This window comes from Rhinolophus hipposideros (genome assembly GCF_964194185.1).
Source record: "Rhinolophus hipposideros genome assembly, chromosome: X".
NCBI classification, from domain to species: Eukaryota; Metazoa; Chordata; class Mammalia; order Chiroptera; family Rhinolophidae; genus Rhinolophus; species Rhinolophus hipposideros.
Window position 1 is genome coordinate 99,072,818 of NC_138046.1, and position 23,716 is coordinate 99,096,533.

The 23,716-nt window shown below is 34.8% G+C and overlaps 1 protein-coding gene across 1 annotated transcript in view; it reads right to left on the reverse strand.

Annotated features, from left to right (window-relative positions):
* Positions 1 to 23,716, reverse strand: part of CFAP47 (cilia and flagella associated protein 47) — a 365,678-nt gene that overhangs the window by 137,417 nt on the left and 204,545 nt on the right. Inside the window, exons 40-41 of the mRNA XM_081043051.1 lie at positions 10,124 to 10,210; positions 1,254 to 1,321 (exon numbers count right to left, since the gene is read on the reverse strand). Of these exons, the coding sequence (XP_080899177.1) occupies positions 1,254 to 1,321; positions 10,124 to 10,210 (155 nt within the window). The remainder of the gene's footprint in view (positions 1 to 1,253; positions 1,322 to 10,123; positions 10,211 to 23,716) is intronic.

Here is a 23,716-nt window from a genome sequence, read left to right on the forward strand (position 1 = left end):
GGGAGTAACAGACAACATGAAGTGGCAACACAGCATATATAATCTTTTTGCTGGTTTTAAAACATGTCCACAAATTCTTCAATATTGCCTTAAGTGTGGTGACAAGGTGGGCCAGTCTTAGGGAGTTGATCCTAATGAAAAGTATGCTAGAATGGAGCAAGTCGAGCAGTGTGACTTCTGACACCAGATCAGAAAATGTAATACAATTTCCTCCTAATTATCTCTCTTCCTGGTTTACTTGCTTTTAGAATCAAGCTGCTATCCTGTGAAGAAGCCTAGGCCACATGAGAGGCCATATGGAAGTGTCCAGGCCAATAACCCCACCTGGAGTCCCAGATGAAAGGCATTCATCAGACATGTGAGTGAGAAAGCCTGTGGGGTGACGCAAGCTCCAGCCTCGATCTGCAACTGCAAGTGTCACCTAGTTGAGGCCAGTCACCCCAGAAGTGTGAAAGATATTAATCATGTTACATTTTTATTGTTTAATGCTACCACATTTGCGGTAGCTTATTCTGTATAGCTATAGATAACCAGAACATTCCTTTATCTACTTTCCTATCTATCCTTCTATCCATATTTTCTAAATCTATAGTTATTTCACAAAACAAAGTGTTCTCAATACACTAGTATTTATAGTATTTCACAAAGCTGTGTTCTTACAATTTTTTATTTTTATTATTAGTTTCAGGTGTATCAAACAACATAATGATCAGACATTTACACCCCTCACAAAGTGATACCTCAACAAGTCTACTACCCATCTGACATCATATAAAGCTGTTACTATACCATTAACTATATTCCCTATGTTGTACTGTACATCCTGTGACTCCATACACACACACACACACACACACACACACACACACACACATTTATTTAATTATAGGTGACATTCAATATTATTTTATATTAGTTTCAGGTGTAATCCTTATAATTTCAAATATGGTGATACCTGTCACCTAAATAGGTTTAAGCAGTTCAGAATAAGCCAAAAGAAACATAAAGGTGATTTATCTAAATATATCCATTGTACAGGTGAGGAAACTAAGACCCAGTAGTGAAAGGAAAGATGTGGGCAGAGTCCTCCAAAGGGTCATGCACAGAAAAGACTGAGGACCAACACTTGGGCCTCTCATTCAGCCAGCAACCCACAGGGTTTGCCATTCTGTCTGTAGTTTCATTTGCCATTGCACTCTGTACATAAGAATAAGACATGAAAAGAAATGAAAGCTTTCATTTGAGGTACTCACAGGTTTTTAACTCAATTGGGACATCAGAAGAGCCCTCACCAATATCATCTTCGCTACTCCCAGCGTCACTATCATAAATAAATAGAAAAACGTCAACAAAACAAACAAATCTCAAAAACAATTCTCTATATTAATTAAATCTTACAGATCCTTAAAAATTATGGCTACCTACAATAAGATGTACGAAGACCATAGGTTTCTTTCATATATCATGTTATGTTTATAGTCTTTTAGAAATTTTAAAAATAAGAGAAATGAAAAAAAGCAATGTAACAATCATCCATATTTCCATCAGCATTTTTAAAAATTTGGTAAAAACAATTCCTAAGTACCATACAGAAGTAAACATTTGATAATAATACTAACCAAAATCCTGACACTTAAAAGCAGATGGTCTCAACTTAGGACTATCCATCTACTCTCTCCAAAAATGGCTCCAGATCTTGATGTCTTAAAAAATTTTCTTCTCTCAGCTTATTTTTTCCACATTTGCTTCTTTCTCATGAAGGCAGAAGGAGATGTGGGCAGCTGTTTAATCTCTGGTTGCATTTTTGAAGATTAATTAGGAGATCATAGCCTGAAGCAATTGCCTCCCTTGAAAGGTTCCAAGTCTTCCAGAACTCATCAATTTTCCCCAATTTGCTCTTCACTTAGTATTCACGACTACTTCGCTCTACAAGCCGTCAATTACTATCTGGGATCTCAGATATTTTCTGCCTGATTTTTTTTTTTCTGAGAATACAAAACAACCATATTTTCTCTCACCTTGTCATCTGCTTTTGAGTAAATTTGATACTGTAAAAATATATTGACTATTTCCAAGTAAAGTTCTTTTAATCATATCTATGGCATTTCTCCAGTGTTTTCTTTACACCAAATTCTTAATAAGGCTATTTACCACATCTTATAATTATTCTCTACTTCTACTTCATAGGTATTCTGATTAGCAGTTTAAGTAATACCTTTTCTTTGAAAGTGAAGAGCATTTAATATGTTATATAATTCGAGCATTTGATAGATATTTTAAGGCTATCACAGATATAATAGATGAATATTTTAGTATTTATAAGGGAGACTATACGGACAGTGGGGGAAAAACAACAACAAAAATGTGTATTTTTCAATGTATAGACCCAGTGCCATGTCTTTGACAATGGAGCTCTGGGTAGAATGCCTGATTAAAATCCTTAGATAATCTTCAAACCTCATTTTGTTCCATACTTGCAATTTCTAGCCATTCAGTCCTTATTTTTTTCATAGTGAATAGAAAAGCAGAGCAATTTGGGCTTCATCTCCTTTTTCTTTCCTTTACGTATTTTGTTGGAGAGCAGCTAATGAAAGTACTTTTGCAATAAATCAAAGTTGGCTCATCCTCAAAGGAGACTCTCAAACCCAGTAAAATTGAGTTACCTATACTATTTATGGTAAAGACAGGTAGAAAATATTTGCAGACCCAGGAATTTTATTAACTTGTTCATAAAGCTAATGATTATCATGATTAACTCAGAGACGTCAGAAAAAAATTAAATACAATAATCTGACTCCAGGAAATTCTGTTTTACCTAATCAATGTTCTTGAGTTTAGAAATTCAGTGATAAACCCAACTTGTTTACAGAACCCGTATCTTGCATGTTCGAAAGACAGAAAACTAATTTACCTGTTTGTTATTCCCCACACCTCAGTCCATGCTATCATTTTCCTTGATGCTCATGGATTATTGTTGAAGTTATGGCAGAAAAAGCATGTTTAAACCCTTGGTCTTAAGGAAGAAATAGCATCCAAAGAGGCTAAAATTATACAAAATACTATAGATCAAGCAGCAAAATATTTTCTGCTAATTTAGTAGTGGGGCCAAAATCAGGGAATGGAGCCTACTTTTGAGGTGTGAAGGATGACATTCCTTTGCTCCTCTGCAGTAGTGGCATGCAGCTTTTTGCGAGTGAAATAATCAAAATGACATCGAACTGCTTCTATTCAGAGCATGAATAATAAATCAGCCCCAAGAATGACTTCCTACTCAAGCCTTTCCCAGTAGGGAACAGCTACTCCTGGGCCAACATTCAGGGAGGGCTGTGTCCATACCAAGTAGCAAATTATCTGGTTCAAGTCAAGTTTTTATGCACCATGTGAAGGAATACAAGAGGACCAATTTTTAGATTTATTCCGTGTTCCATGTGTCCGAGAGTTCTTAAAAAAAAGGGGGGGGGGGCTGGTGGCCATCTGGACGGCAGTAAGAATGGGTGTTTCCCGGTTTTGGTATCACTTTGGCCCCTGAGCAGTTGGAGAGTCTCTAAAGCAAGGAATGAAAACCTGGGGTTCAAGGATAGAAAGGATCTGTGAATTTAAATGGGAAAACATTTTACCTTGACTTCCAGTAACTCTTAACAGCAATTTAAACCAAACCACAGTAGTATTGTCTGTACTATGACTTGGTCTCCAAATAATCACAGATATGTTTTGCACATATCTTGAGCTATTATTTATGTTCATTATCGTGTTTTCCTGAAAATAAGACCTAGTGGGACCATCAGCTCTAATGCGTCTTTTGGAGCAAAAATTAGTATAAGACCCGGTATTATTATATTATACTAATATTTGCTCCAAAAGACGCATTAGAGCTGATGGTCCCACTAGGTCTTATTTTCAGGGAAACAAGTACTATTTTTAAAGTATGATAGTTATTATCTCCACCATTAGATCTCATTATGTATTGTGTTAATGAAGAAGTATGTATTTTCATATATTACAGTTTTTAAATATTTTGATAACCTACTGTAGTATTAGTTTCTTCTATGCTGTAGAGTGAATTGTGTCCCTCTTAAACTCATATGTCGAAGCTAACTTCCAAAATGATTGTATTTGGAGATAGGGACTATATGAAGATAATTAAGGTTAGAAATGAGGTCATAAGGGAGGGACGATACTATAATAGAATTAGTGTCCTTGTAAGAAGAGATACCAGGGAGCTCTCTCTCTCTCCATGTGTGCACAAAGTAGAGGTCATGTGAGTACACAGCCAGGTGGCTGCCACTCATAAGCCAAAAGCAGAGGCCTCAGCATGAGACCTAACCTTGCTGCCACCTTGGACTTCCAATCTCCAGAACTGTGAGAAATACATTTTTGCTGTTTAAGCCACCCGTTCTATGGTATTTTGCTATAGCAACCCAAGCAGATTAAGATACTATGTAATCATTGTATCTTACTTTGTGTATTTATAAAACACTATTCTGTAAAGTATAATAGGCTTCATCAGACAGCCAAAGAGCCTGATGACATTGAAAGCAGGTATGAAACCCTAATAGAGAGCAAGAGGATTGTGGCAGATTGTTATTCTTAGTGTATAGCCTTCAATTCACTCTGCTTTCCTTAGAGACTTGCCTAATTCTATTAGGTTGGTGCAAAAGTAACTGCAGTTTAAAAGGTTAAAAATAATTGCAAAAATCACAATTACTTTTGTACCAACCTAATTATTGGTACTAATTATTCAGTGTAGTAGAACGAAATATTTTAAAACCATACATCTCTAGGATCCAGCCTTTTGGGGGTTTTAGCAAGAATCAGTACTCAGAAAAACATCTCTATTGGGGTCTTCTTTCCTTTGGGGGGCTATTCTGGGCCAAGCTATTCTGGGACACAGCGATAAATGATGACGCCCCTAAGCTCATGGAGTTGACAGTCTGTCATGCAAAGTAGTTCTGCAAGAAATACAATGATAAACACTTTAACACCTTTTCAACCTTAATTCATATTCTCCTCTAGTCCATATGGATAAGTATATGTCTTGTACTTCCCCTGACCTGCCCCCCACCTGACTGCTTCTGTAATCCCTCTTCCCACACTCCTTCTATACTTGTACGCAAGTTCTCCTCCTTCTCTAGATTCTGGCCATCAAGCTCTTCTATTTCAGATGCCAATTGGTATATGATAAAGGAGAACACCAGAGTACGGTGTATGCGTGGAAAACAAAAGTGCTTAGTATCTATTATTCTCCTTAAATGTCTTCTCCACTGTAAAGACCTCTATAATATAGTGATACTCCTTCCAATAAGCTCGTAGAGCATTTTGTTGTTGTTGTTGTTGTGTTTTGTGGGTTTTTTTGGTATAACATATACTACTGAATATATTCTGCCCTAAACAATTGCCTCCATTTGTGTAGATTTTTTTTTCTTTACTTGATGGTGGGCTCCTTGAGGATCAGATCTGTGGCTTATTTATCCCTATGTTTCTCCAGCACTAAGAATAATGTTTGCAGTGCACTTGGTAAGAATTTATTGAATGATAAATAATTCAATGTCGCTGGAAAAAAACTAGCAAGTCCTATCACTGTAGGAAATTATTTACAAAGTGCTCATTTCTGAGCACTGTTGATACGTCATTCAATTTTAAAGTGTGGCTTAAATCAGTCCCCTGTCCTGATCCTTTCTGATAATCCTTTTAAGATAATTAGAATAAAAACTTCCTAACTCCTCTTGCTTATGCACATGGATCATGTTCCCATCGTAAAATGTGTGAAGAATATAAAGTTTTATCATCCATGTGGTTTCAAATGTGCTGTTGTAGAAGAATTTGTTGCTTAAGAACAGCAGCTTAGAGATAGTCATTGTTTTTATTTTAATAGACTATCATTTTTATGCCAACTGAAAGATAATTTCAGCACTTCACTGCTCATTTCAGAAGACAAAATTTATTATTTGGGGACATATTGACTGAAGTGACGCTGAGGAGTATAAGCCAGGTCCTGCTGCAGTAACAACCCCATATTTCAGTGGATTAACACAACAGTTCATTTCTTGCTCTCACTAACTCCATCCTAGGTGGAGAGGATGCACTCAGAGATCCATTTCTATGTGTGCTTCTCTAATCATTGTGGCAGGGAAAGGGAACAGGATAACAGTCTTAACTCTTTCACTGCGTTAATTGATTTCAAGTTACTTTTTTCAAAATGTGTCAAAAATCCACAAAAAATCAAAAGTTGGTATTTTAACTATTTTATGGACATAGACTTGAACTCCACAGTAGAGGGAAAAGTTTTTTTGAGCTTGTAGGGTAATCTTGAACGCCAGCGGAGGTAAATATTCATTTGGATATATCTGAATGTCGCAGTAAAGGAGTTAATGCCACCACTTGGAAAAGGCATTCAGCACTTCTCCTCACATGCCATTGGCCACACATTAACTTCAATATCACTGGGTAAGTGTAATATTACCATGTGCCTAAAAAGAGGACAATAGGGATATATTTAAAAAGTTCTAAAAAAAAAAACAGACAGTTTAAGGAGATTTTTTTTAAACATTTTCTTGTTCTATTATGTTACCTTCCTGATTAAACCTAGTGAGCAGACCAGAATTTTATTGAGACATTGTTCTGTTTATTATATGGTGCATTACATACAAAAGTGAATCATAGAGATAGAACACCAGACTTCCATTCTGGTCATAATTTAAAATGCATGTTCTACAATTTGTGTCTGGGAATCTATGTGAGACAAACATTAGAGAGAGTTTTTATTCTTTTTTAAACAAAACAGGATGTATAATATTACTAAGTATTATTTTATTAAGACATTGAAAGATCAAAGGTCCTCATTATGCCAATGAAACTAGACTGAAGAAATGTTAGGTAACTGCACTATTTGGAGATTAAATGAGTCTCTTTCATGTCCCCTCATGGTAGAAGCTGTTGGTTGCCTATCTGATCAGTAAACACTGGCCTTTTCCTCCTCACTGACAAAAACCCTCGTTTTATTGTAATGTGTATGTAGAGAAAAGCAGTTTCTCAATTTTTCTTCCAGCTACTTTCAGTCACCTGATTAATATTTGGCCAATGGGCTACAAGCAAACGTGCTGGGATACTTCCCTAACAGAGAAAGAGCACGCTCTTACCCTCGTGCTTCCTCCTTTTTGCTACCTATTAAGTGGGTATTTAGCTGATCCTTGAGAAAGTGAACAAACACTTGCCTGGTACATGAACTGGAGCCTGGGGATGTTTGTTACCCAGTAAGCAGTCGGAACCCCAGACAAAGGAGCCACAGTAACTGCTTCTAATAAATCTCTTCAGAATTGTCGGGAAAAAGAAAAACAACAAACAGCCTTTTTGATGAACTTGAGACTGTTCTATCTCAACTCAACATATGGACTTGGGGCTCAGCATTCAATCCATACCAGTGCTAAAATGACAACCCAAGGGCTAGCCCTTCTTGAGAAACTATGCAGCTTTTCCCTTTAGAACCCCACTCCCCCCCACCCCGCCCCTCATTTGATATGGGAGACAGTCTTCAGAGAGGTGCACAGGAGAAGTCCTCCATCCCTCAAACTAATGGCTCTGAGGTATTCTTTGAGAGTTAATCGGCAGAAGCCTGACAACTCTATGTTGGATCATGTTCTCCCTGATGTAACACTCCATGGTACGGCATCTTTATATTCTTTTCTCAGAGGAAGACTTGAGAGAAGATATAAGAACGTGCCATATTATAAATACAAATGGAAGACACTGCATGAGAAAAAATGATCAATAATGTTTGAGACCATCGTAGACACTCTTCTAAAGCCGTACTTCAACCTAAGTTGACAATTATTTTCGATGAGTATTTCTAAAGTTTCCTTTCCTTCCAAAATTAAATTACAGATGCTTTAATACCATTTTGTTCATTCCACTTTGTTTTTTATTTGAAAAGCGTAATATAAAAAGAAGATGGCTTTACCTGTAGCTTGAGAATCTATTGCTTCAATAGTTTTAGAACTCTGGGTCTAATCAAAACCACTTCAGAATACTGCATGAAGGAATATCATGTTAAAATTGGGGATACAGAGTTCCTATACTGCATCCAAAGTGTGAAAATAGACTCAATTTTGCTGTTCATTAAACTGATCTTACTTTGAGTTACTTGTGCTCACACATACCTATAGCACTGCTTTGAGATTTGACTCTAATACATGTACTATAAATTATTTGCAATTAATATGAAGAAATTATTTCAAGGCCATTCAGGCACAATCTATGATCACAAAGCTTCTCAATCAAGAAGCAAGGGACTGAAAAGATTAAAATCTGGGGAAATGTTTAATGAAGTTCTTTTTTTTAGCAATACTAGCATTATATACTATAGAGAAATTAACATAAAATGCCTACAATACTCTATTCTTATGGTATCTAGAATGTTGTCCTATAGCTCAATGTATTAATTCATATTTTATTGATCACAAAAGCAAAATGTGAAAGGAAGACTTTGAATGCCTTAGTCAAGCATGAAATCAGCTTTCAATAAGACAAAAGCAATAAGACAAAAATGATTTCGCTTTTAACAATTTTTCTCACAGAAAAACCAATAAAGAAATCAAATGTTTTATAATAAATGCAATTCTTATAAACTAGCAAAATTACTGGCTTAAATACAATTCACTTTTGGAAACTAACCAATATTCATTTTAATCTAAGCAAGATCTGCACCATCACTTTCATGGTTTCTGATGACTTTAACATTGGAAATTCCTGTGGCATCAACATGGCCAAATCTTTGACTTCCTGGGATTTTCTTTTTTTTTTTTTTTTTGCATCTGAATGGATGACACTGATGCTATCAAACATTACACAGAGACAAAGGTACATGCATTTCATTAATGGATACCTGCATTATTTTCTTTCTGCCTGACTTTCTTTAACCTTGGTAATTATTTTTATTCTACATCACTTTAAATAGTTACTCTATATAGTTGACCCTTGAACAACATTGGGGGTGTGGGGTGTCCACCCTCGTGCAGTCAAAAATCCACATGTAACTTCTGACTCTCTGAAAACTTAACTACGAATAGCCTGCTGACCAGAAGCCTTACCAACAACATAACCAATTAACACATATTTTGCATGTTGTATGTATTATACATTGTATTCTTACAATAAAGTAAGCTAAAGAAAAAGGTTACTAAGAAAATCATATGGAAGAGAAAACACATTTAACAGTATTTTTTGAAAACAACTCCATGTTAAGTGGACCCGCACAGTTCAAACCCAGTTGTTCAAGATCAACCGTAGTTTAAAACAGAGAAATATAAAGAAATCTAACTTAAAAGAATTCTGCCTCTCTATTCAGAAGTCAATGTTTCTTTCTAAACTAAATACAGACCTCATAACATAAGTAGAATAAGCTTAAATACAGGAGATACTCATTATCCATGAATGCCATTATTTGCAAATTCACCTTCTTGCTAAAACTGATTTGTAACCCACAAATCAATATTCATGTGGCTTCAAGAGCTGTTTGCGGAAATGCACAAAGTGGCCAAAAGTTCCAGTCACTGGTCAAGCCAAGTTCCCAGCTGAGGTCACACAAGGTGACGCTGGGCTTTTTTGTTTCAGTTCTCATACACAGATGACCAGAGAATGGAGATGGTAGAGGGCAGTATAGAAGGGTAAGAAGCTCCTGCTTTGGGGCTAGGTGGACAGGGTCTGAAATCCTTCTCTAGTACCTGCTAGTGGCACAGCCTCAGACAAATCATTTAACACTTCTGAACCTCAATTTCTTTGCGTCAAGTCCAGAAAGTAGAATCTATTAAGATGGATTCTTTTTAGGATTTACAATTATAATCTATGTGATTGTATGTATTTCTCCTAGGAGTAATGGTTCAGTATTCATTAATTGAATATCTGCAGCAATTTCATAGATCCCGAGTACCATGATCATGTGCATATTTACTCAATTTTCATGCACGTAAACCTAGTACCACATAAGAGAATAACTGTGACTATTATAAATTATATATAAATTACATAGTTCAAATAAAGGAATATTATTATGTAATTATATAAAAAGTTTACTTGAATTTGTCAGAATTTTTCCTCAGTAATTGAAAGCACAGAATTTACAGACATTTACCCGTGCTTCCTGCGTTTGGGGAATTGTCCAGATGCAATTAATTGAGATGTCAGAGAGATAAATTTTGAGGATTCCACCAACATGACACTGAAATCAATGAAAAAAAGGATTATTTTGGATCCTACTGTAACAAAAGTCTGATGAGCACAAACATACTTATTTTTAATTTTTTTCATCATTCAAATATAATAATTAGAATATGAATAAATTACAGTTCAGCAAGTCGAGTTCTCATTCTGCAACTCAAAACATAGATGTTAGAAAGAAGAGAAAAATATGAAATGGAAATACGTAAAAAATAATATTCTTTTATGAGGAAAGGCAATTCTGAATTCTCATGGCAAGAAAATTTAGAACATAAATGACCACAGAAATTATATTCCAGAAATAATAAGTAAATCACACATTGGACTTACTTAGAGCTGTAGATATTTAATAATTAGAGCTTAGAGCTGTACATATTTAATAATTTCTAATCCTATTTCCAAAAAAGAGAAATGTTTCTTTCAGGAGTGGACATGAGATGTGGGTACCTAGTTAATCAATGATTTAATAATTATGCCATCTTCTGGAATCACACAGAAATTTACTCCACCTTATATGATAATGCTCTTATGATATGATAATTTATTCAAGAAACAGTTTGAGAGATTCCATTACATGTTAGATGTAGGACTAGTTGCTAGAAAATACAAATGTGAATATGTTATCCTCTCCACCTTAGGTTGCCCACACTATAGTTAGAGGATAGTGTGGAAATGATATTCTAGCAGTAGGTGAAAGATGTCATGAATAACCACGTCAGGAATGAATGTCTAATTCTACCTGCAGAGTTAAACAGAATCTGTATAATACTGTTAAAAACAAATTTATCCAAACTTGATTTGTTAAAAGAAATCTTTTTTTAAAATGATGTAACAGTTATTAAGATCTCACAATAGCTCTACAATAAAAAACAGATCAATAATAAAATTAATCAAATGTTTTAGTCTTGAAACACATTCACAAATACAAACACAACTGCATATAGAAACTAAAATGCAAAATATTCATATGTCCTAATGTTAATATGATAAATGCTAACATCAGTTTCCGTCCCTTTGTTTGAACTTGGTATTTCTGATGCTTTCATATAAGCGTTGTAAAGAATTATATGAATATTTAATACTAAAAGCTTTTAAACAAAATTAACTGCAATAAAATGTAAACTATGAACCATGTAAAACATGTATGTATCAGACTACTTGATTTGCTTGTATCATTGTAAAGTTAGAGATAAGCAAATGTAGGAAGAATTCTTCTCCAGAGCATAATTTAAATTTAAAGTCAGGCACTGAATTCTCATTTAAATCTCATAAGATTACAAGGCAGAAAACATTTACAATGATTTTTTTATATTTCTATAAATCCAAAGTGAATCACTGGGCCATGTTATTTTGGAGATAATTTGTTCTGGTTAAAAAACAATCACAAGGATAATACAATTTGACACACAAATAAAAAGACTAAACCAATATAATAAATATTAAAATTTTCATATACTATACATGTATGATTTTGAGATAAAATAGAATTGCATATAGATGTTTGAAAAGTCCCTGCTTAATTATAGTAAACATGCTTTCCTTAAAACAGACACATTAATTGTAAAAATGAAATACAAATTGCCATTAAAATGGACAAAAATCCTATTTGATTACTTCAGTTTCTAAATCAGTTGTATGATCATCACCTGGAGAGCTTGTAGAAATGCAAATTCTCAAGCTTTGATTTGCGTGAATTCTGACATAGTCGGTCTGGCATGGGTTCCAGGAAGCTCCACCTAAGAAAGCTTCCCCAATGTTTTTTAAATAGCTTGTCCACAGGACTAAACTTTGAGCAATCCTGACTTAGACCAGCCCTGGTCTAACATTAATGTACAAAGCAAATACTCTGGAGATGCTGTTAAAGGCAGATTTGACTCAACTGGATTGGAGTAGGCCTGAGATTCTGGTTTTCTACAAGCTCCCAGGAGCTGTTGATTTGGCTGATCCAAGGATCACACTTTGAGAAGCAAGAGTCTAATCTAAAACAAAAAGCATCCTTTAAACAATAAAACTAGGATAGCAGGAAAAGAAAGCCAGGGAATGGCAGAGTTAGACCCACCACATATTCATCCCTTTATAAAAGCTTACAAACACACTGGAAAAAAATTGTCAAATTAACTGTTTCTGAACTCTGGTTAATTAAGAAAAAGCTTGCAACAATCTGATCGGTGTTTATTCAAGAAAAACTGCCAAACATTGGTAAAAGTTGTAGAATCTGTAGCCTTAGGACTGTTATGTTTCAACTCCCATCCTCCTCTCCATAGTTTTCAGTAGCTTGAAAACTAGCAGCCTTGCAACCAAGGTAGTTGTAAAAACCCACAGGCTTGCAGCCCCACGAGGGGACATACTGAGATTAGAGCTCTTCTAAAACATCCAATCCCTAGGCATGGTTATTGTTTAACCTGTCTTGCAGCTCCCTGGAAAAACTCAATTTGCAAGGTGTTGTCTTTATTTGACCTGACTCAAAGGAAAACACATATCCCCAGGACATTTTTCTGAAACAATCAGTAGCAGTTGTACTGAGGCTGCTACAGCAGTTGAATCAAATAAGAGCCTGATAAAACATAAAGGGAAGATCTGGGGAACAAGGTGCCCGTAAGCAGGGCTGCAGTAGCTAGCTAGATCCACAAAATATATCAAAGATCTTCAACTCTACCTATGACAGAAAAAGATATCTCACCAAATAAAGACTATGAATAAAGAGAAATCATACAAAAGAACCAATTATAAATTCTCAACTTAAAAAGTACAATACTTGAAATAAAAAAATCACTAGAGGAACTCAACAGCAAGACTGAGGTGGTAAAAGAGCCAGTGCACTTGAAAATAGGTCAAGTAAAATGATTAATTCCAAAGTACAGAAAAGCATCAAATAGAGAATATCAAAAAAAGAGACTGAGGGCCGGTCCGGTGGCTCAGGCGGTTAGAGCTCCATGCTCCATGCTCCTAACTCCGAAGGCTGCCGGTTCGATTCCCACATGGGCCAGTGGGCTCTCAACCACAAGGTTGCCAGTTCAATTCCTCGAGTCCCACAGGGATGGTCAGCAGCACACCCTGCAACTAAGATTTAACACAGCACCTTGAGCTGAGCTGTCACTGAGCTCCCAGATGACTCAGTTGGTTGGAGTGCATCCTCTCAACCACAAGGTTGCCAGTTCGACTCCCGCAAGGGATGGTGGGCTTCGCCCCCTGCAACTAGCAACAACAACTGGACCTGGAGCTGAGCTGTACCCTCCACAACTAACACTGAAAAGACAACAACTTGAAGCTGAATGGCACCCTCCACAACTAGGATTGAAAGGACAACTACTTGACTTGAAAAAAAAAAGAGAGAGAGACTGAAATTAATAAAAGAGCCAAATGGAAATTCTGGAGTTGTCAACTTCAATGACAGATATGAAAAAAAATCACTAAAGCAACTCAACAGTGGATTTGAGGGGAAAAAAATACAAACTGAAGATTGATAGATTGTAATCTGAAGAACACAGAGACACAATAAAGAAAAAAACAGTCTCATACATACATAGTGCACCATTAAGTGCACCAACATATGTGTAATGGAATTATTAGAACAGTAGAAAGAAAAAGGAAAAGGTAAACAATTTGAAAAATGAGGTGGGTAAACAAAGCTGAAGCTACCATGTGCCCTGATTTCAAACTGTCTTACAAAGCTATAGTATTTAAAACACTACGGAATTGGCATAAAAACAGATATATAGATTAATGGAACAGAAGAGAGCACAGAAATAAACCCACACATATATGGTCAATTAATTTACAATAAAGGAGCCAAGATTATGCAAAGGTGTCTTTTCAGTAAATGGTGTTGGGAAAACTGGATAGCCATATGCAAAAGACTAAAACTTGACCACTATCTTACGCTATACATGAAAATTAACTCACAATGGATTAAAGACGTGAACATAAGACCTGAAACCATGAAACTCCTGGAAGAAAATATAGGCAGTGAGCTCCTTGACAATGATGTTTTGAATCTGACATCAAAAGCAAAAGCAACAAAAGCATAAATAAACAAGAGGGACTACATCAAACTAAAATGTTTCTACACAGCAAAGAAAATCCTCAACAAAATGAAAAGCCAACCTACAGAATGGGAGAAAACATTTGTAATCGTATATCCGATAAGGGACTAATATCGAAAATATGTAAAGAACCCAACAAGTGAAGAACAAACATATATGTAGTACATAAGTGTATATAAGGTGTGATCAACAAATACGGTAAATGTTTAAATTAAAAAATTGTATTACAGTAAAAGACACATTGCCATTAATCCCCCTCAAAATATTCCCCTTCGTTTCGAACACACTTATCCCATCGTTCTTGCCACTTTCTGAAGCAGCTCTGGAAGTCCTCTTTTGTGAGAGTCTTTAGTTGTGCAGCCGTTGTTGCCTCAATGTCCTGAATCGATTCAAAGCATTTCCTTTCATGGTCATTTTTGACTTTGGGGAAGAGCCAGAAGTCACATGGTGCCAGTAACGGTGAGTCAGGTGGAGAGGACACACCATAATATTATTTGACAGAAACTGCCGTACCAGAAGCGATATGTGACACAAAGTGTTGCCATGATGGAGGATGAAGTAAAGACACTCACAAAAGAGGACTTCAGGAACTGCTTCAGAAAGTGGCAAGAATGACGGGATAAGTGTGTTAGAAGCAAGGGGAAGTATTTTGAGCGGGAGTAATGGCAATGTGTCTTTTACGGTAATGATTTTTTAAATTTAAACATTCACCATGTTTTTTGATCATACCTTGTACATACATATACAGAGGGTGCCCAAAAACTGTATATACACTTTAAGAAAGGAAAACTATTAAAATTGTAATAATCAATATATACCAATAACAAAACAAGAATACAAGTCATGTTTGACTTCTGCAATGACAAGAGGTGCTCAAAGTGTTACCATCAGCGTCCAGACACGTCTGATTACAGCGAACTACTGCTTGAGCAACGTTGACCAAAGTATCTACTTGTATTGCTGCGCATGCCATTTCAATTTCTTCACACAGTACGATGCATCTCAAACTTATCACGAATGCGTGCAATTGTTAGTCGTGTTGGAGGTTCCGTTACAGATTCACACCTCCACTGTCGTTGTATTTCCACGATGTTCTCGAATTTAAAATACCACTTCAAAATGGTCTCGTACTGCTCAAATGACAACCTTGCTTCCACCATTTTCTTTGACTGTCCTGCCTGTCACGTGGTAATGCTAGCATTCATTTGATTAATGACACCATTTGAGCAAAGGTCATACGACACATTGCTACCATAATTCAACTCTGTAAAGTAATACATAGATAACATCTCTTAAAATGTGTATACATTTTTTGGCACCCTGGTGTGTGTGTGTGTGTGTATGTACACATATGGACATATATATACATATATGTGTATATATATCCAATTTAAAAATGGGCAGAAGATCTGAATAGATTATTTTTCCCCAAAAGACATACAGATGGCCAACAAGTATATGAAAAGATGCTCAACATCACTAATCATCAGGGAAATGGAAATCCAACCATAATGAGATATAGCCTTACACCTGTTAGAATAGCCATCATCCAAAAATCAACAACAAGTACTGGCAAGGATGTGGAGAAAAGGGAACCTTTGTACATGGCTGGTGGTACAGTAAATTGGTGTAGGTATTATGAAAGACCATATGGGGAGGCTCTTCAAAAAATTAAGACTAGAGCTGCCATACAACCCAGCAATACCACTTCTGGGTATTTATCCAAAGAAAACAAAAATACTAATTCAAAAAGGTATGTGTACACCTATGTTCCTTACAGCATTATTTACAATGGCCAAAATACAGAAGCAACCTAGGTAACTATCAATAGATGAATAGATAAAGAAATTGTCATATATATATATATATATATGTCATATATATGTCATATACATATATAATTGTCATATATATATACATATATATACATATATGTGTGTATATATATATATAGCCAAAAAAGTATACACATTTTAAGAAAGAAAAAATGTATTAAAATTGTAATAATATATAGCGATAACAAAAGATGAATACAAGTCACGTTTGACTTCTGCAAGTACAAGAGGTGCTCAAAGTGATTACCAACAGCATAATTTTAATACAGTTTTTTCCTTTCTTAAAATGTGTATACATTTTTTGGCACCCTCTGTGTGTGTGTGTGTGTGTGTGTGTGTGTGTGTGTGTGTGTGTGTGTTTGTAAAATAAAATATTACCCAGCAATAAAAAGGTATAAAATTTTCCCATTTGCAACAACATGGGTGCACCTAGAGGGTATATATTATGCTAAGTGAAATAAGAGAAAGACAAATACTATGTGATTTTACTTATACGTAGAATCTAAGAACACAAAACAAATGAACAAATAAAACAAAACAGAAACAGACTCACAGATGTATACAGAATACACTGATGGTTGACAAGAGGCAGTGGGGGTAAAGAGATGGGTAATAAAAAATAATTAAACATTGCTATTTGTGACAACATGGATAGACATCAAGGATATTATGCTAAAAAAATAAGTCAAACAGAGAAAGACAAATACTGTATAATCTCTCTTATATATGATATCTAAACAAAACAAAACAAAATACCAGCTCATAGATACAGAGAACAGATCGGTGGTTGCCAGAGGTGGGCATGGGATGGATGGGAGAAATGGATGAAGAGGGTCAAAAGGTAAAAAGAAAGAAAAAGAGGAAAAGATTAAATACAAGTATTTATCTTACTTTTCGTACATGAACCACAGCATTGAATAATCAAATAGATCATGGGAAGTTCTCTTTATAAAAATATTTCAACTAATACATTTCATATACTAGCAATGATAGAGATGGAATATCACTATTTTGCAACCCCCAACGAATAATGAATATACGCATTGGTTAATGGCAGCTACCATTTCAAAAAAAGACAAAAAGATTTTACATGCTTCCTGATAAAAGAATGTATTATTTCCATGTCAAAGGGATTGAACATGACTCTAACCATGCTGCTGTATCTAGCTGCCAACTAGCAAAACAGACAACTTACAAAAGAACATGTGAAGCTGCACCATGAAAACGAAATCGGCAAACTCCAGACTACTGGCAAATGCACGTCAAACAGCCCATGTTCTTCAACATATGATTGTAAGGAAAAGAGATGGTGAAGGAACCTGTACATCATTTAAAAGCCACATGAATTGTTTTTCAATGGGGAAGACTAAATGCCAGTGCCCTGAGATGCACATTTGTGCATGTCACTTCCTTGATTACTATGAAAGTCAAGATAGCAATTTCTCCAAGGAGGTAAGAGGAGATACGGAATGGTGTGCAAAGTTCTTTTTCTTGAGTCAAATACAAATATATTTACCTTATAATGGTTTATACAATGATACATTTGTATTTCTGCCAAAAGACAAAAATAAAAAAATGAGATGGGTGAGAGTGAACCTTGATTGGGCTGTGAAAATCCAGGAGGTAATGTGAATCCATAGGAACAAATAGTGAAAAACAGAAATAATAAATAAATGGCTTAAACATAATGAAAACTATAAATATATACTTTCTGTTATGTGCTGAATTGTGTCCCCTCCACCCACCCCAAACTTCTTATGTTTAAGCTGCAACTCCTAGTACTCCTACCATGTGACTATATTTATAGAGGGAGCCTTTAAGATGTGATTAGGTTTAAATGAGGCCGTTAGAGTTGGCCATACTCCATTCTGACTGGTGTCCTTTCAAGAGGAAATGTACACATACGAAGAAACATCAGGGATATACACATACAGAGAAAAGACCATGTGAGAACACAGAAGGTAGCCATCTGCAAGCCAAGGAGAGAGGTCTCAGAAACCCAATCTGCCAACACAGCTGATCTTGGACTTCTATCCTCCAAAACTGTGACAAAGTAAGTTTCTGTTGTTAAAGCCACCTCGCCTGTAGTACTTTGTTATGGCAGCCCCATAAAACTGATACTGTCCTTTCTTCTCTCAGCTTTCTTAAGATTATGAAAATTACACAAAATAAAAAATATTCACAAATATTATAACATTATTAATTATTGTAACTCTATTGATATAATATGTATGAAAAAATACCACAAAAAAGGGGGAAGGGAATAGAGCTATATAAGAATAACACTTTGTGAGTCTCAGTGGAATTAAGTTAGCATATATCTGAATTTGATTATGGTAAGATGCATTTGGTAAACCCTAATGTAACCACCAAGGACATAACTCCAAAAATACAGTTAATAAGTCATTTTAAAAAGTTAAAATGCTGCATTAGAAAATATTCACTTAATGTAAAATAAAGCAGCTATGGCAGAACAGATGAACAAAAATAGACATGAAATATTATAGAAAAATAAATAGAAGTTGGCTGATGTAAATCGAACTATGTCAGTAATAACATGCCAATACATTAAACAATGCAGTTGAAAGGTAGGAATTATAAGAGCAGGTTTAAAAACAAACAAAACAAGATCCAACTATACGGTCTCTACAAGGGATACACTTTAAATTCAAAGATAGAAATAGACTGAAAGCAAAAAAATAGAAAAACATGTACCGTGCATACAACTACAAGAAATCTAGGGCAGCAATACTAATACCAGATATAATAGAATTTAAAATAACAACAAAAAACTGTAGATGAAGAGAGACATTTTATAATGCTAAACACTTTCAAACTCATTTTAGTATATCAGCATGACCCTGATAGCAAAGCCAGACAAAGACATGGCAAAAAAAGAAAATTACAGACCAATATACCTGCCGACCATTGATGCAAAACATCCTCAAGAAAATATAAACAAATCAAATTCAACAGCACATTGAAAGGATCACACACCACTATCAAGTGAGATTTATCCTGAGATGCAAGGATAGTTCAACATGCAGATATCAATAAATGAGATATACCACATTAATAGGTTGAAAGATCAAAAATCATATAATCATCTCCATAGATACAGAAAAAATATTAAACAAAATTCAACATCTTTTCATGATAAAAACTCTCAACAAATTAGGAATAGAAGAAACACCTCAAAATAATAAAATTCATAGATGACAAGCCCACAGTATAAACATCACACTCCATAATGAAAACCTAAAAGCTTTTCCTGGAAGATCAGAAACAAAACAAAGATGCTCACTTTCATCACTTCTATACAACATAGTACATACAGGAAGTCCTAGCCACAGCAAGAAAAATAAAAGGCGTCAAAGTCAGAAAGGAAGAAGCAAAATTATCTCTGTAGATAACATGAACTTAGGTATAGAAAAGCCTAAATACCTCTCCCAGCCCCCCACACAAAAAATCTGTTAGAACTAATAAATCCAGTAAAATTGCAAGATATAAAATCAGCATTAAAAAGTTGCATTTCTATACACTAATAACAAACTATCTGAAAAGGAAATTAAGAAAACAATTCCATTTACAATAGCACGAAAAAGAGTAAAATACTAAGGAATAAACAGAACCAAGGAAATAAGAAGCTTGTACACCAAAAACTATACTACATTGGTGAAATATTTTAAAAGACACACAAAAAGAATGGGAAGACGGTCTTTGTTCACAGACTGGAAGTCTTATATTGTTAAAATGCCCATACAAAGTTGAGGATGAAATGGGGAGTTGTATAAATTTTCAGTTATGCAAGATGAGTAAGTACTAGAGATGTGCTATACAACAAAACAATCTTCAGATTCAGTGTTATCCCCACCAAAATCCCAATGACATTCTTTACAGATATAGAAAAAACAATCCTAAAATTCATATGGAACCACAAAAGACCCCGAATAGCCAAAGTGATCTTGAAAAAACAAAACAAAGATAGAGGCATCACATGTCCTGATTTAAAAGCTATTACAAAGTTACAGTAATTAAAACAGTATGGTACTGATATAAACACAGACATATAGAATGAAGAATAGAAGACCCCAGAAATAAACCATCAACTGATCTTCAACAAGGGTGCCAAGAATACACAATGGAAAAGGAGAGTCCCATGGATGAACGATGCGGGAAAAACTGGATAACTATACACACAAGAGTAAAATCAGACCCTATGTTACACTATACACAAAAATCAACTGAAAGTGAATTAAAGACTTAAATTCATTAAAGACCTGAAGCAGTAATTCTCCTAGAAGAAAACATATGGGGAAAGCGTCTTGACATTGGTCTGGGCAATACCTTCTTGGATATGACACCAAAAACACAGGCAACAAAAGCAAAAATAGACAAACAGGACTAGATCAGACTATAAAGCTTCTGCACAGCAAAGGAAACAATCAAGAGTTAAAGGGAACCTGTGGAGTGGGATAAAATATTTGTAAACCATTAACTGATAAGGGGTTAATATCCAAAATATATAAGAAACTTCTGTAATTCCATAATTAAAAAACAAAACAGATAACCCAATTAAAAATGGCCAAAGAACTTAACTAGACATTTTTCCAAAGACAACAGTGATGGCTAACAAGTATATAAAAAGGTGTTCAACACCACTAATAATCAGGGAAATGCAAATCAAATCCATAATTAGATATCACCTCACACCTGTTAGGATGGCTGTTACACAAAAAGCAAGAGATAATACATGTTGGTGAGTATATGGAGGAAAGGGAGCACTGGTATGCTGTTGGTGGGAATGTGAATTGGTGCAGTCATGATAAAAAAACAGTATGGAGGGTCCTCAAAAAATTAAAAACAGAATTGCCATAACATACAGCAATCCCACTTCTAGGAATTTATCCAAAGGAATTTAAATCAGGATCTCAAAGAGATATCATCACTTTCATGTTCACTGCAGCATTATTCATAATAGCCAGGATATGGGAACAATCCAAACCCAAATGTCCATCGACAGACGAATGGATAAAGAAAGTGTGTGTGTGTGTGTGTGAGAGAGAGAGAGAGACAGAGAGAGAGAGAGAGAGAGAGAGAGAGAGAGAGAGAGAGAGAGAGAGAGAGAGAGAGAGAGAGAGGAATATTATTCATCCTTAAAAAAGAATAAAATCCTGCAATATATGACAACATGGATGAAACTTGGGGACATTATACTAAGAGATATAAGCCAGTCTAAGAAAGACTGTATGAGAAATACTGTATGATAAGAAATACTGTATGATTCCATTTCATTGACATGAGGAATCTAAAACAGTCAAACTTCATAAAGCAGCGAATAGAATGGCAGTCACAAGGGGCTGGGAGGAGGATGAATTGGGGAGTTGTATAAAGTTTCAGTCATTCAAGATGAATAAATCCTAGACATATCCTATATTAACATAGTGCCTACAGTTAAAAACACAATATTGTGTACTTACACATTTGTTAAGAGGGTAAATCTCATGTTAAGCATTCTTACTACAAAACAAAAACAAAAACAAAAAAAAGGACCACAAGAAAAGTTTTGGAAGTGATGGATATGCTTATTACCTTGATTGTGGTGACAGTATCATGATTGTATGCATATGTCCAAACTAATCAAATTGTATACATTAATCATGTGCAGGATTTTTGTATATCAATTATACTTTTTAAAAAAATACATAAAGAAAAATAGAGAATATCAAAGAAACCAAAAGAAGGTTCCGTGAAACGATCAACAACATTGACAAAACTGTAATTTACCTAGACTGATCAAAAATAAAGGAGAGAAAAAAATAAAATAAAGAAAAGAACAATCAAATTACTAAAAGGGGGGGGATAGAAACAGGGCTATTACTACTGACTTTCCAGGGGGGAAAAAAAAGAATTATAACGGAATACTATGAAAACATCTGTGTCAAAAATTAAGTAATTTAGAAGAAAATGCACAAATTCCTAAAATGGTAAAAACTATAATACCAAAACTGTTTCAAGAAGAAATAGGAAATATGATTAGGCCCATAACAAGTAAAGAGACAGAATTAGTAATTAAATAAACTTCCCACAGAGCAAAGCTCAGAACCAGATAGCTTCAATTGTGAGTTCTTCCAAAAAATAATCAATCCTTCATAAACTCTTCCAACAAATAGAAAAGACCATTTCCAAAATCATTCCCTGAGGCTAGTATTAATGATTCAAAATACAGATAAAGTTATCACAAGAAAAGGGAATTACACTATTAAACCTATGATTATAAATGCAAAATACTAGCAAACCAATCTTACAACATGCAGAAAAATTACAGAGTAAGTAATAGTTGCATTCTGAAAAACAGAATTTGAGAACCACTAATCTGGTAGACAGATTAGTATGGGAGCTAATCCCATCTCTGTTAAATCTACACTGGGTTGCCTTTTTTGTTCAAAGTAATGTTCAATTTTCATAAAAAATGGTCAAATCTGGTCATTGTGCTGCATATAATTTGGGGAAAATACATGAAAATTTTTACTTTATTTTAAAGTACATTTAATAGGATAACTATTAACTTATTAATAACTAGATCCCAATCATTTTTGTAACTGTAATACTAAAAACTAGGTCACTTATTGTTATACTATTTATAACATCAAAAGAATTGGCATTAAATTTCCTTTCTTACCTATTCTATTATTTTTAAATTTTAAAAGTTAATATATGCCTAGTATGAAATATTGATTTTTAGAAATTTTGTGATTTGTTTTAAAATTTTGAGATTATATGTCCATTGCCTAAATTTGAGGGCCACGATTCATATGATGGAGTCAAATTACCCCAATTAACAATTATGTCCTCTTCCAAGCCATGTACCCCTCCCAAGAAGTAACAATTTAAATTTGATCTGAGATAAATCATAAAGTAACAATAAAATATTATGATGTTTTTGAGAAACATAAAACTTTAATGTTCTACCAATTCCTGGAACTTTGAGATTTTCTTTTAGCTCTTCCACTATAATACAAGGCTAAATGTGTTTGATCCTGATTTCCTCTGAAGAACTGCAGTCAGTCATTTGGTTCATTTCAGAGTGTATTTTATTTTATTTTATTTTATTTTATTTTATTTTATTTTATTTTTTGAAGCTTATTTGAAACTTTATTTTAAAAACCCTATTGTGGAAAAAATCCACTTGTAACATTTATGAAATTTTAACACTGACTGGGTATTTGATTACATTAAGAAATAATGATTTATTTTTAAAATATGTGATAATAGTATCATAACTATGTTTTAAGAGTTCTCATCCTTTAGAGCGGTGGCTCTCAGTTTTGATTTTTGCCCTGAGGAGACATTGGGCAATGTCTGGATACATTTTCGGTTGTCCCACCTCGGGGGAGGGGTATTACTAGGCTCTAGTGTAAAGAGCCCAGGGATGTTGCTAAACATCCTGCAATGCACAGGACAAGCTCCTCACAACAAAGAATTATTTGGCCCACTATGCTGAGGTTGACGGGTCCGTTTTAAAGATACATACTGAAATATTTATGGGCAAAATGATATTATGGGTGGGATTTACTTCAAAATAATGTGTAGAAGGAAGTGGTTGAGGTCTGGACGCGTAGACTGGTT